This window comes from Leptonychotes weddellii, chromosome 2 (genome assembly GCF_054177405.1).
Source record: "Leptonychotes weddellii isolate Sample4059 chromosome 2, ASM5417740v2, whole genome shotgun sequence".
NCBI lineage: Eukaryota > Metazoa > Chordata > Mammalia > Carnivora > Phocidae > Leptonychotes > Leptonychotes weddellii.
Genome location: NC_138370.1, coordinates 92,394,242 through 92,409,407, shown reverse-complemented (window position 1 = coordinate 92,409,407; position 15,166 = coordinate 92,394,242). Strand labels below are relative to the sequence as shown.

Here is a 15,166-nt window from a genome sequence, read left to right as displayed (position 1 = left end):
GAGAGTGGGAGAGGAAGAAGCAGGCTTCCCGCCGAGCAGAGAGCCCGATGCGGGGCTCGATCCCAGGACCCTGGGATCATGACCTGAGCCGAAGGCAGACGCTTAATGACTGAGCCACCCAGGCACCCCTAGAGTGAGTGGTATTGTAATAGTATATGATGACAGTAGCTACCTTTGTGGTGAGCTTAGCACAATGTATAGACTTGTGGACTCATTATGCTGTATACCTGAAATTAATGAAACACTGTGTCAACTATACTTCAATTAAAAAGACCAAAAAAAAAAAAAGTTTTCCTTTGCCAAAACCAATCTGATGTTTCAGTTAATCTGTATTCACTATTATAGATAAACTCATATCTGCACCTGATTCTTTGAAGTTTATTTGAACAATTTATTTTTCTATGGAATGCTCTTATTTCCTTTTTTTACCAATCTAATCAAAATTTCACCAATTATTCTAGTGTAAGCTAATATGTCCCATAAACTTTCCTTTTTATTTTAGAGGGGTGGCATAGTCCAGTTGTTAAGAGTGTGACCTCAGGAGGGAGACTGCCTGTGTCTTATGGAATTTTCCTAAATTCTCTGGGCTCAGTTTCCTTATCAAGAAAATAATGATTGATGGTATCTACCTCACATGGTTATTGAGAGTATTAAAGGAGTTAATATATTTAAAATGATTAAATTGTTCTCTATAAAAGAGAGTAATTATTATGTGATCCCAGGTTAGCCTTTTTTTTTTTTTTCCCCTTTGTCCAAATTAGTCAGTTGAAGCAAAAGAAAGAAGTTACAGTTGCTGATGGACTGGTTTATGATAGATATCCTTCCCGAGAGCAGACTTCCTGGTCCACTGTCAGAACTCTAGCACCTGGGGTGGCTGCCCCTTCTCAGGACAAATTCACAGTTTGGTGACTGGATTTCTGGAACGTACGACTTATTTGATAGGGAAATAGCTTGGTGTTTCTTCAGGCAAACTTCAGAATATAGATTGCCCTACCAGACCCAAAGACCCCTATATAATCCCAACTCAATTTATTTTTGAATATGCTTGCTGTCTCACTCCTGCAACTCATCTGTTTTATTGTTTTAGCACTTGTCATCACTCAGGTCTCTACTGAAATATCACCCCATGCAAGAGGGCTTCCCTGCTGACCAGAACCAAAGCAATTTCTGCCACTCCTGTCTTTCTGTGATAGCTGCTGGTTATATTTTCTTCATTGTATTTCAGTACCTGAAATGATTCTATTCAGGTATGTGTTATAGCAATTTTAAATTACATATATATGATATAATACATTTATGTTTATAATAATTCTATCTCAACTAGAAGTAAGTTCTCTGAAGAGAAGACCTCTGTTTGTCTAATCTAATAGATGAAAGGTGCTTGATAAATATGGGTTGAATGACTGAATAACTGACTTGAGACAAGCACAGTAAACCTTTAGTAATAGGCATAGACAGATTTTGATATATGCTTGAAAACTAACATAATATGAACTGGGTAGATATTTTACTTGCAAAACTCCCACAAAAATAAAATATTTGCAATCTCCAATGATGTTTTTCAGGGTGGCTCAGAAGCTCGTTTTGCTATTTCCGTAAGTCATCACTTTATATCTTAAACATTATTTTCCTCATATTATTTAACTGCTTCATTTGTAAAGAACTTTAGTTTTCAATTGTATTTTATATATTAAACAATAGAAAGGCAGTTCCCATGACCTACACTTACCAAGTTTCCGCACACATATCCCAGTGAAGAACAAATCTCAGATTAGGTGCTCAATTCATTTGCTCATGGTTTCTTTATACTTCGCAAAGGTAGATGAGCAAACTGATCAATTATTCAGCACCACTGCTGAAAGTGTCTTTCGTGAGATCTTTCTGGTTCTCTATGTTCAACTAGGCCACTTATTTTCTTTATCACAGTACATGTGCCTTTGCCATTCAAATTTCTGCACGCAAAACCAGTGAAATAAATCATTCACAGAAATGGGCAAATGCTATATAAGACTTGAAAAGAGTTTTCTTTTACATACAGAACATGAATAAACATGCCCTGTTCTGGTAGATAAAGACACTAATTATTTCTAGTTGTGCTCTCCCAAGAAATTATACTGATAGAAGTAAACTATCAAATAAAATTCCCTGAATGCTGTTATAATGCCTTTTGTTCCAAATGCTTTTATTACTAACAGTTCAACTTACACTACTTTGGTTTTTCCTGTATGTACTTTATAGGTGGTGGCATGTGTATACCTCAGTCTAGGCAGATTGCCTATCTTTATCACTGCATCTTCTATGTTATGCTATTTTAAGACTTTCCAGATGCCCAGTATTTCTTCTTTCACCTCTTTTCCTGCATGTTTCCCCTTGTGTCTCTTAATCGTAACTTTATTAACAAGATGTTTGCATTTCCTATTTTATACTCTGAAAATGTTTGTTTAGATTTTTTTCCTACTCTGGTTTTTCTTATGTTGTCTGAATATTTGAATAACAGCTAACATAATATCTGACCTTTATTGATCACCTTCTATATTCCAGGCACTTGCTTGGCATAGATTATTTCTAATCCTCAAAGCAACCTGGCAAGACAGATATCATTATCCCTCCTTTACACCTGAGGAGGCTGAGATGCAAGGTGTTTTATTTAGGTCTTACTGAAGGTCACACAGCAAGTTAGTTTCAAATTTGGAATCCAAAGCTCGGGTTGTCTCTGCAGCTAAATATCGTGTGTGTGTGTGTGTGTGTGTGAGACAGAGAGAGAGAGAGAGAGAGAAAGAGAGAGGGAGGGAGGGAAGAGAAAGAGAGAATGAGAGAGGGAAAGAGAGTGTCTGGCAGTGATTTTGAAGGTCAAAGAGTCTTCCCAAGAAAAAGCTAAGCATTTGCTTGCACTTTCATACTTTGTTCCATTGTTATTATTTTAATTTCAAAAGTCAGAAAACTACAAAGCAATTATATCTTTTTTCATTCTCTAATCTGATTGTTCCCTGAATCTGAAACTGTTGTAAACAATAATTTACTGTTTTAAGTACCTAGCACTATAGATATATTGAAACTTAAAAAAACTTTAGCTAAAATTGCTGTAAGCAGCGTATGGTTACTGTGCCAGTCTAGTAAAAATGCAGGTAACTCAGTTCTCACACAGGTAAAGGGGACACAGGTGGTTTCATACATGGACTATATGATGAGGTGAGGACGATTTGCTTTTAAGTAGGCATAAAAGAGGTGGAGAGAAGATTCTCTGAGGTGATGGGCCAGGCTTAGAAAGGGGAGTAAATTCTGATGAAAACCCAGATTTTTCCTCTCCAATTAAGTAAAATTTTCAAATTCATAACCAAGCTAAAAATATGTATTTATTTTTTATTTTTATTTTTTATTTTTTAAAGATTTTGTTTATTTATTTGACAGAGAGAGAGACAGCGAGAGCAGGAACACAAGCAGGGGGACTGGGAGAGGGAGAAGCAGGCCTCCCGCCGAACAGGGAGCCCGATGTGGGACTCGATCCCAGGACCCCGGGATCATGACCTGAGCCGAAGGCAGACGCTTAATGACTGAGCCACCCAGGTGCCCTAAAAATATGTATTTAAAAAAAAATCACACTACTTACCTTATCCTGAAGTTCATATTTTTATGAATACATGAAATATATACATGAAAACAACTTTTGTTCTCATTAGATCTAGTTATTCCAACCTATGTTGCCTTTTCTCTACTAAGAATCTGCTTTGCTCATTGCTTCTCCACATCCTTCACTGACAAGGATGCCATGGAATCATCAGTTAGATTGATTACCCGCTCTCAAGTCATGTGCCTGTTGCAGATACCTGGGACATACCTAGACTTAACTGGAACCTTAAAAACACCCAGTGCTCATGGTAGGATTATTCTGTTGATTATGAACATTTCAGAGGTTATTGGTTTCCTCTTCATTTCCTCTCTGCTCACCTTCTGCTGTTCAGACCGCACTGTTTAAAGAAGAATGCTACGAAAGGTGTATTTGTTTTTCTTTTAACATTATACTTCTTCCTCCCTATCTGGTTGTGTTGTTTCAAAAGTTCTTCTTACCGAGTTTTGCCATGTACCTGTCTTTAAAACAAAATCCTTTTCCAATCTGTTTTACACAAGTGGGTGACTTTCAATTTTTTATCTCTCAATGTCATTTAAGCCTAATACAATCCACATACACTGATGAGGAATTTTAATAGGCCATGGATGTTTATTCTCAGTATTTCAACCAGCAATTCCTTTTGGAGAAACTTGAAGACACACACCATCTTTACAAAGCTTGACTCCACCCTGCGTGCTATATAAAACTCAAGCTAGTCCATCAACTCCTTTGAAAAGCCTTTTCTTTCTGAGTGCACTGATTTATAATGAATGCTCTCTCCACAGAGCTCCTGTAGCACTTAATAGTCTGATTCTTTCTCAAACTTTCCTCCTAAAGTGGTCTGAATACGGAGAAGCAGAAATACCCACTTCCGAGGTGGGAGTGGGTAGAAAAGAGCCTGTGGTTCTGTGTGCGTCTGGGGTAACAGCTCCATGAAAAGCTGCTTTAAGCACAAAGGACCTTTGATTTACCTTAAACATCTATGCACTTGTCACTATATTATACCCATGTTGATTTAAATAAGTTGATACTGTTGGCATTTTCCCATGAAATAGTCTCATAGTAAAACTGACCCCAGGAGATGACAGGTTTACTCTGAAGCTCTGAGTACATTCAAACAGATGACTGCACATTCCTGCAGATAGTACCTTATATTATTATTTATGGTTTTATGAATATCCTGTCAGAGAATCTAGATAGCAAACTCAATTAAGAAAAACTGTATTTTAAAACTCTTATTAATAGGTTGATCTACTATAGCATATTCACTCACAGTAATCAGACATATCTGTAGGGCACACATGCAAAAAAATTCAGGTTTTTTTCATTGTTATATTTGGATTAGTTCTGAAAAATCCATGTTTTATGATGATTTTGATTCAGAAAGGATGGAAGTATGTATAACATTTTATTTTATTTTATTTTATTTTATTTTTTATGGCACTGTCTGCAAGTAGTTTTTCTATTACTAAACCTCAGTAAGTTGTGTGGGGAATTTGACACTTGACAAGATCATATTTGCAACAAATTGACAGGAAAGGGAAAATCCATGACTTATGTCACCATTTCTGGATGTCAGAATGTCTGACAGCCTTGTATAACCAAGTAGGGAAGTGCTTCAGTGTAAATTAAAAAAAATTAGGGGCCCCTGTGTGGCTCAGTCAGTTAAGCATCTGCCTTAGACTCAGGTCAGGATCCCAGGGTCCTGGGATCGAGCCTCGTGCATCCTCATGGGGCTCCCTGCTCAGGGGGAGTCTGCTTCTCCCTCTCCCTCTGCTCCATCCCTTGTGTTCATGTTCTCTCTCTCTCTTTCTCAAAGAATTAAAAAAAAAAAAACCTTAAAAAATTAAAATCATGAGAAATTACCTACATATTTGGGAAGCATTCCTGAAAGGTTTAAATACTAGTCTTACTAGTATTTAGAATAGAATTTAGAATACTAGAATTTAGAATACTAGAATTAGGAAGATAAATGTAACAAATACATAAATTCAAACTATGATTAGGAAAAAATACGTAAGATGGTAATGATGTCTATTCCTCTGCTGTACCATCTATGAAGTGAGGAGGAACTATTCTGGCTATTTCACTGGAAGGGGCTAAAAGATGAATAAATGGAAATGTAAACTATGGTATTATCGAACTCTTGTTTCCCCAGCTGTGGGGTGATTACTTGCAGATCAGTTTTCCTTTCATCTCAGTGTCTCCCCCACAAACAATTTCTGCCACACTTCTTTAAAGGTCTCACTTTTTTCCCAACCGTGAAGCTACTTGGGGTTTCCCTCTCTCATGGCTACATTACTGTCCTAACTTTAGTACCTCCCTGTTCTTACCTGTCCTGCAAAAAGACTTCTGGTATAATCTTTATTGGCCAACCTTTTTTTTTTTTTTTTAAATTACTTTACTCTCATCTTCAGAACCGACACATATAGGTTCCTTGTTGCCTGTCAAATCCAGACGACTCTGGTAGCTTTCAAAGTTTTCCCAGCTGCCTTGTATGTGCTTTTCAAGGTTATTTCCCACTGGATCCCTACTGTTCTCTAAGAAACAAGTGTGCCACTTTGACTGTTCTCTGTGCACAGGCACCCACCTCTGCTTTGGCTTATTCATTCATGACATTTTAATGACGGCAGCTATGGTACCATGCTAGGCTCTAGGTTACAAACATGTATAAACCTAGTCTCACCCCTTAAGGTCTGCATGAGCTGGTGTATGACAGGCATAAGCCTCTGCAAGACCATACAGTAAGTGCAATAATAGAGTCATAAAGAAGGACTAGAGTGGAAGACAGAGGAATAAATATGAAAACAAATTCATAATGTCATTTTGTTCACATAACCAGGAGCTATTATGGTTTGTAAGTTCTGTGAAAGCAAAGACCTTTCTATTACGTAGGTACTTCAAAAGTGTAGGTCAAATAAATTCACACTGAATACACCACCAGATTCTTCTAAAGTAACAATGTATGCCTGAAACCGTCCTACAGAGAGAGTCCAAGATAGAAGTAGATTTATTTTTCTTTTTTAAATTTTTTTTTTTAAGATTTTATTTATTTGCGAGAGAGAGAATGAGAGACAGAGAGCATGAGAGGGAGGAGGGTCAGAGGGAGAAGCAGACTCCCTGCTGAGCAGGGAGCCCGATGTGGGACTCGATCCCGGGACTCTGGGATCATGACCTGAGCTGAAGGCAGTCGCTTAACCAACTGAGCCACCCAGGCGCCCCGTAGATTTATTTTTCTAAATGTAAAACCACCATCTTGGTGTGGCCGGAAATACACTGGAGTAGGAATAAGAGAACCTGAGCTTTACTCCTGACCTGTCCCCAGTAATCCGAGTGACTTAGGACAAGATATTTCACCTCGCTGGGTGTCACTTGTGTCTTCTCTAAACTGAATAGATTGGGCTACATGTCCCTAACTTTTTCTCCTACTCTTACAATCTATAATTCTCTGGGTCAGAATTCATTTATTCCTTCAACAGGCATATAGTAATAGAATCTGCAGTGTGTGTGTCACTAGAACTTCTGATTTGTGTATGTCACGGATGTGACATATGACATGTGACATGTGACATATGACATGTGACATTACAGCTCATGCTCTGTAAGCTGGAGTTGGATGATTTCACAGCCAGAGTCAACAAAGGTGCTAACCTCCCAAGGTTAGCACCCTGTGATTTTCTTTCCTACTTCTTTAATCCTGGCAATACTGGCATGGAGAGAGAGAGAGAGACCCTGCAGCTCTTTGAGCATTCCCTTGGTCATGCGGGCAAGCAGGAATCCACATCACGCTTGGCATGTTTGTTGATAGTGAGAGTCTGGAGTGACTGAGTGATGATTGAGGCTGAGCTAACCTGACAGCTTGAGAGCTTAAAAGCATCGATTAGCAAATGTGCAAGAATCTGACCTTCTAAATGCCTCTATGTTTTGGTTTTGGTTTCTATAATGAGAGTTTAAAAAAAAAAAAAGAAAAAAAAGGAAATCCTATTCTTCCATGCTTCATAGTAATTATTCTCCCCAAACAAAAAGGGGTAGGAATTAACAGGAACCCGTGAGAATACTTTTAAGAATCTTACACACTCGGGACTACACTGAGGAGGATAAACTCGAGGGATAGAGTTCCATGTGTGTCCTCAGCATATATTCTCACATTTAGCAGCTTTGAAAGAAGCAGCTTCCAGTGAAGGGAGCACAGACACATTCTGTGTTGTTCTTACCATGCTGTCCATTGATAGATACTCATATTGCACTTTTTAATTAGGTGACAAAGCAGTCTCATAGACATGGTAGTTGGTGCTAATGAAAATTTGCATAAAGAACCAAAGGAAACTAAATAGATGTGAAGATCATCATTCTTCATGTTTTATTTTTATTTGTAGTAATAAAAAAGTGTGAATTAAAAATCTAGAGAAAAATAACAGTTGACGTACTTTTTAAAAGTGAAATACACTAAATAAGAAGGCATGCTTTGAAACACAAAAAAGTACCTCAATTTTGAGAATATGTAACGATGACAGACACATAATATTAATCTATCCTAACTCTGTAGGCCTGTGATGAGTAGGCTACAACACAATTAGTGCTGGTTATGCTCATATGTTTTTTTGTAAAATTAAATTCATGTTGTTTAAAGAACATGATGATAATGCTTACAGCTGCTTTGTTTATCATTATAAATCTGAATATGGAGAGAAGAGATAACTGCCAGGGAAAGGGACTCAGACAGTATTATGCACTTTATCTCTACTTAACCATTTGCAGTCTCATGAACGTGGTTTATCACTGGCGCAGTTTATCAGATTTGCTTCAACAGGTCAACTGTTTTCACAATCTCACGTACCTGAATAATTCTCTCTTGAACTTAACTGCTCTTCTGCTTTCTATTTCTTGTTTTCCTTTTTAAACATATTTAGAATACATGGCACTTTAGTTAATAAGAAATGCTTGCAACGTTATTTTTCAGTCCAAAGAAACCATATAATTCACTTGATAAAATGGGGTTCTTTTAGTAAATATTTACTCTTCAGTGTTATTTAAATATGTTTATAATAAACTATTTTGATAATATATATTAAAATTGCTAAACATACAAATGACAACAGCAATAACAAAAATTTGTGAACTCTCTGAAGCCTTTTCTGATTAATTTTATCATTTATTAAGAACTACCTAAGAATTAACTCTATGATGCTATTCAAAATTAATTGTCAGCACTTACAAATGTTTTGTATATATTTATGTTCTTATGTTTTCAAAATAATATAGTTTTCTAAGAAATAGTTCTATTTTCTGTTTCTAATTTTCATTTACACCCCCAATCAACTAACACAGTATTTCATACATAACAAAAATTCAATCAATATTTAGAATCACCAAATTGACCAATCATATTGGAGCTGGTATATCTTTTTTTTTTTTTTTTTTTAAGAGGGAGAGAAAGAAAGGAAGGACAGAGGGAGAAGAAAAGAGAGAATCTTAAGTAGGCTCCAAGCCCAGTGCAGACAGAGCCTGACACCGGGCTCAATCTCACAACCCCGAGATCATGACCTGAGCTGAAATCAAGAGTCAGATGCTTAACCAACTGAACACCAGGTGCTTCAGAACTGGTGTATCTTTGATTATATTCATTCCTTACCAAAAAGGAACAGTGTCACTGATATTGAACCTATATCAATAGATACAATTCTTAATTAAAAAAACTCATACAATAGTAAGAGATACAAATCCTTCATCTAAAAAAAAATTCTGCCTCTAAAGGAAAAGGAAGATTAGAGCTTGGGGCTATTGACTCATTTTTTATATGTTAACTCTTTGCAACCTTTGTTAAGTTGGCTACTTTTTATTGTTACCATACCATGAATTATAGATATCTCACAAATAAACACGTGTGAGAAAAGAATTGATTTACTATCAATGATTTATCAATTCTATAAGTGTGTAAGCACTTTTGAATAACGCTATTTATGCTTTGCCTTTATGAAATCCAGCAGCTACTTGGTATTATATACACCATAATAATTATACACCAGACAAACAGATGATGAAGCAACTTATTAGAAGTGTGAAAGAATTAGAATGTGTAGTTCAACATAAACACAAATAGTGAAGAGTTCCTGAATAAATCATCAGAATAAAGTATGACTTACTGTAGCAGTCAGTTTTAAAGCACATTCTGAAATACATACTAGCGAATCAGAGTAACAAGGAAACCCTTCACTGACTTTGAGAGAAAACACTGTGTTTTCTTCTTTGCATTCTCTAGAGCAACTAGCCTTGCTTTACACATGGTAGATGCTTAAGAAACATGTGTTGGGTGAATTCCGGACTGCACAGACACAGAGTCTATGCATGTAACGTGAATTATGGAATAAAGAGAAACACATAGTCTTGAGGAGATAGAGAGAGAGGATGGATGGTAAAAAGTCAGTTTCACAATGATTTCTCAGTAATGATGATGCTACCCCTCTACCAGCCGCTTAGCAGGGCCCTACGTGCTCTGTCTCTGCAGCCAGCTTATTGACTGTGTGCGTCAATGCAATGTAGTGCATAAAGAACCAAGAAAGTGGGAGGTGGCATTTTCCTAGAAAACTGCTAAGAAGCAGATAGTTTACATTTTCATACATGGAGGCTGCGTGGCTCCCACATGAAGCTGAATTATTTGTAAAAGCAATCCTAAAACTGACAATTTTTCTTTTACCAATAGATCTGGTCCTGGTGAAAGATTAGTTAGATTTAAAAGAAATATGGAAGGGCCCCTAACATCTGCGTTTGCCTCAGGTCATGATCCCAGGATCCTGGGATCGAGCCCCACATCGGGCTCCCTGCTCCGCGGGAAGCCTGCTTCTCCCTCTCCCACTCCCCCTGCTTGTGTTCCCTCTCTCGCTCTGTCTCTCTCTGTCAAACAAATAAATAAATAAATATAAAAAAAAAAGAAATATGGAGACATATTAAAGACAGAATCTGTATAAGCATGTGATAAAAATTGCTTTTCCCTTTTTATTTATACTATCTGTGTTTATACATGCATATTAGGGTTTAGTTATAGGGTCTTAGATTATGACTGCTCTTGGTTTCTATCTCCCTAGATACCCAGTGCCTAACTATTTTACTGCCAGTTAGTGCTCACACTAAATGAGAGTCAAAATGATTAACACTGAGAAGACACCAACAATAAAACAGCCTCCTCAAAGCAAAAATTCGGAACCAACCAAACCAACCAACCAAACCCCAGAAAAACAAAAAATACACTTAATCCGTAAAACAAAAAATGTTATTGAAGAGAACGAAACTATTGAATAAAAAAAGTTTGGGCTAAATGTCAGTTTTAATACCTCCACCAGAGTTCCTAATACAAATTAGGTACTGGTTTCTTTCCTTCCACTACAGGACAGAATGTTCAGTGTTACCTGCCAGAGAGGGTCTTTCTGCTCAGGGAAGAGCTCAAAGTACTTGTGTGCTAGTTGCACTGGGGGCAGAGTTTGCAATCTCAGGTTGGTCCAGCTCTGCACGAAGTTGGCCAAGTTCACGAAGGTATATAACCCCAGGCGGTCATTCCCATAGTTCGACAAATGGGTCATGAAAATGCTGATCTGAAAGATAAAAGATAAATAAAAATGACCATAAAATATAACATACTTAAGTTCAGAAGCGGCATAGAAGCTCTAGGCAGGACCTCACCTAACCTTGGAATTTCTTGAGAGGTGTAATTATCATTTGAGGTGGTGTTATAAACTGAATTGTGTTCCTCCCAAATATATATGTTGAAACCATAGCATCCAATGTGACTTTTTGAAGACTAGGTTTATAGGAAGGTAATTATGGTTAAACAAGGTAATAAGGGCAGGGCCCTAGTCCTGATAGTTTTTTTTTTTTAAGATTTTATTTATTTATTTGATAGAGAGAGTGAGAGTGAGCACACAAGCAGTGGGAGCAGCAGAGCGAGAGGGGGAAGCTGGGAAGCTGAGCAGGGAGCTCCACACGGGGCTGGATCCCAGGACCCTGGGCTCATGACCTGAGCCACTCAGGCACCCTGATAGGTCTTGAGCCCTTATAAGAGGAAGAGATACCTGCACTCATTCTCTCTCTCTCTCCCTCCTTCTCTCCCCTGTTCCCTCCCTCTCTCCTCCTTTCCCTACCTCACTTCCCCTCTCTCTCCCTCCTTTCCTCCATCTCTCTCTCCCTCCCTCTCTCTTCTCTGCATTCTTCCCTCTCCTCTTCTACCCCCATCTCCCTCCCTCCCTCTATCACAGCCAGAAGGAAGCTAAATTTGCTGGCACCTCAGTCATGGACTTCTAGCATCCAAAACTGTGAGAAAATAAATGTCTGTTGGTTAAACCACCCAGTCTGTGGTATCTTCTTATGGCAGTTTGCACAGCTAACACAAGCGGAAAGCCACACATTTGATTTCTATTTTAAAATCACTCTTAAACTCACTCTTAAAATGGAAATTGAAGTTGCATTTTTCTTTTCCCCCTCACTGTTCATTAAAAATATAGTTAATTTCCATATTAGTTTTTCCCTATTGTAGAATCAACATCATCAAACCCAATAACCTAATAACTTCCAGGCTAGTGAAGAACCAGAATTAGAAATTAGACTAGTTCTAAAATAAAACAATTGTTACAGATCTTTACTGGTTTAGGTATGTACATAGATTGAATTAGATTTAGACTCAAATTGGAATTAGACTCAAAGGTCTAATGAAGAGTTACTGAAATAAAGAAATTGTTAATGTTTGCATTGAAACTGATTGCATTTAGCCAAAAAACTCCTCCATACTTACTAATCCTTTTGCAATATTTCCTATTTCTATATTAACTCTAAAAATATCATAGCATTTGGTATTGTATTTTTGTAGATCAGAGACTAAGAAAAAGTAAAATCTAGGTTGATTGCTCTGGAAACAGCAACAAAAATTTTGAATATGCTTACAGATATAATCTGATATATAATCCATCAGAGATTGCAGTTGGAATATTAAAATATTAAATGAAGGAGAATTTGTATATTCTTGATCTAAATTGTAGAGATTGCATGTAGAGATGACTAATGCAAGTCATAAAAAGGGAATTAATAATTTTCTACCATACACAGTATTTGTACTTGTTCCTCAATCTCATTATATTTGCATGTATCTCAAAAATTCATTTTATTACTTATTATTTAGAACTATAAATATTCCAGAGAAGTTAACATATATTTTATTAACTTCATTGGAAAAGTAACAGTAATAGAATGTTAGAAATAATAACATTAAAACAAATACAACATGTGATGTTAACCAGAAAATAATATCCACACGTCAGTATATAGGAAGTCAAGTATTGCATGGCTAATTTTTTTATGGATGCTTACTGCCTCTTTTTTAAGGGTTTACATTTCTTGGTGTGCTTATTTGGGTTGTTTGAACTATTGTGAAAATAAAAACCGGTTTGCAGTAACCATTCCAATATCATGTCATTGCAACCTGGTTAGATTGCTAGCCATGCAATAAAGATTATACATTGCAGAACTATTGCGTCCAAGACCTAACATGTCATTGGATAACTGCAAATGTCCAAAGAGGATACTTTTGGTGTTAAAGATAACAAGGCATTAGCTTGTTCCAGAATTTAAAAAACAAAATAAAACAAACAACAGGCTGGCAAAGTATTGCCAGAGTAAGTTATAAGTTAAAGATATCAGGTTCATTGAATGTCCTTTTTACCTTGGAAAAAAATCTCTTTCTTTTTTTTTTTTTTAAAGATTTTATTTATTTATTTGAGACAGAGAGAATGAGAGAGAGAGAGCACATGAGAGGGGGGAGGGTCAGAGGCAGAAGCAGGCTCCCCGCCGAGCAGGGAGCCCGATGCAGGACTCGATCCCGGGACTCCAGGATCATGACCTGAGCCGAAGGCAGTCGCTTAACCAACTGAACCACCCAGGGGCCCGGAAAAAAAATCTCTTTCAATGTGCTATGTTAGAATGCTGAAAAAAATTCTCTGAGGAAAGCCTATTAAAATGATTAGAGATACTCCTCACCATGGATGAAGGTGGGAAGGAGAGTGGGAGAGCTTGGCCCATTGTCCTTCATATCCCTGTATTACATAAAATAATACCATAAAATAATTACAAAAAATAATACCATAATAATAATAATAAAGTATATAATGCTTACTATGTGCAAGGCATGAATCTAAGCCCTTTATATATACAAAAAGTTTAAATACTTTAACAGATAATTCTTATGAGGTAGATACAGTTATTGTCCCTTTTTACAGATGAAGAGACTGAGGCAGAGTTAAGGAACTTGTCCAAGTCCCACATCTAGTCAAAGGCAGAGCAGAATTTAAAACCCAGGCCATCTGATTCCCAAATCTGACACATGATATATCTGACACCTTCACCCAAAGAGTTTAATACACAGAGTTTGAAATCCATCTTTTTTCTTTCCTTCTGCTTTTTTTGAAAAAAAAAAAGAAAAAAAAGGCAAAGACATCTGTCTATAGAAAAAAGTGGAAAATCTATGTAAGTAATATCTTGGTAACTTAAAGTTTTTTCTTTTCTTCTTTTAAATTGGAATGACAGAAGATAAATTATTTTTGGAATCTTACATGAAAACTTTTAAAACGATGAATTATAGTATTTGAAAGAATATTACTGATTGCCTGCAGATTTATCTTTTGAAGGCAGTATCACTCCTATCATATTTCCAGTCCATTTTTCCCTGGTGGGGTGTATTCAAAGCTCTTTATTCTAAAGGTCAGAAAAGAGAAAGGCTATTTTAAAGAAGATTCTTTATATAGCTTGTTTAGATAGAAATTTAAATCAAATTCCCCAAATGTTCGTTGATACAATGTTGTTACTTGAGATTCATGTAGAATCATTTGAACAGGCTCGGGGGATCTATGTCTCTCAGTAATTTTTACATTGGCTAACTTCTCTCCCTCTAAGCTTCCCGCCACCGCTCCCCCCACCCCCCCGCCCCCAAATAGGAAGTGTCCTTTTGGCAGGACTTAATTACAGAGTTTCTAGAACATAACATAGTATCAGTAGTTGATGACCATATAATTGCAATTGTTGTCATGAGAACTCCTTTATAATCACCACAAAATAATGTGCATTTGATCCCAATAAGTATGCATTTATCTCATGCCACTACTGTAATTAAGAAATAAGACAGTATAAGTAGTGTGCTTCAGGATAATTATAGTTTCTCAGGACTGAAATTATTATGAAAAACCAAGCTGCCGGCTAAATGCCTGAAGAAATATAATAATGTCCTAGAAATCTACCACCTGCCCTCTAGCATTATTATTTTAAGATGGAACTTTAAGGCACCTGTGAGTGTCTAAAATCTGACCAAATTGTAAATAAAAATACTACTTGGAGAGTACTGTAAAGATTATTTTTATATCATGGGCAGATGTATATTATCATTTCATTAGGGTATTAACATAATGCCTTTAAAAGATTTTTGTCCCAGACTAGTTTTAAGTCATTTATGCAGAATTTCCTTAGGAGAACAAGCCTTGTTTTCTAAATGGAAGTATCAAACTTAATGCTGGGCAAATGGAAAAAAAA

The 15,166-nt window shown here is 36.7% G+C and overlaps 1 protein-coding gene across 1 annotated transcript in view; it reads right to left on the bottom strand.

Annotated features, from left to right (window-relative positions):
- LOC102745096 (N-deacetylase and N-sulfotransferase 4) overlaps positions 1-15,166 on the bottom strand; it is a 232,821-nt gene that overhangs the window by 28,375 nt on the left and 189,280 nt on the right. The window contains exon 6 of the mRNA XM_081813069.1: positions 11,011-11,193. Within this exon, the coding sequence (XP_081669195.1) occupies positions 11,011-11,193 (183 nt within the window). The remainder of the gene's footprint in view (positions 1-11,010; positions 11,194-15,166) is intronic.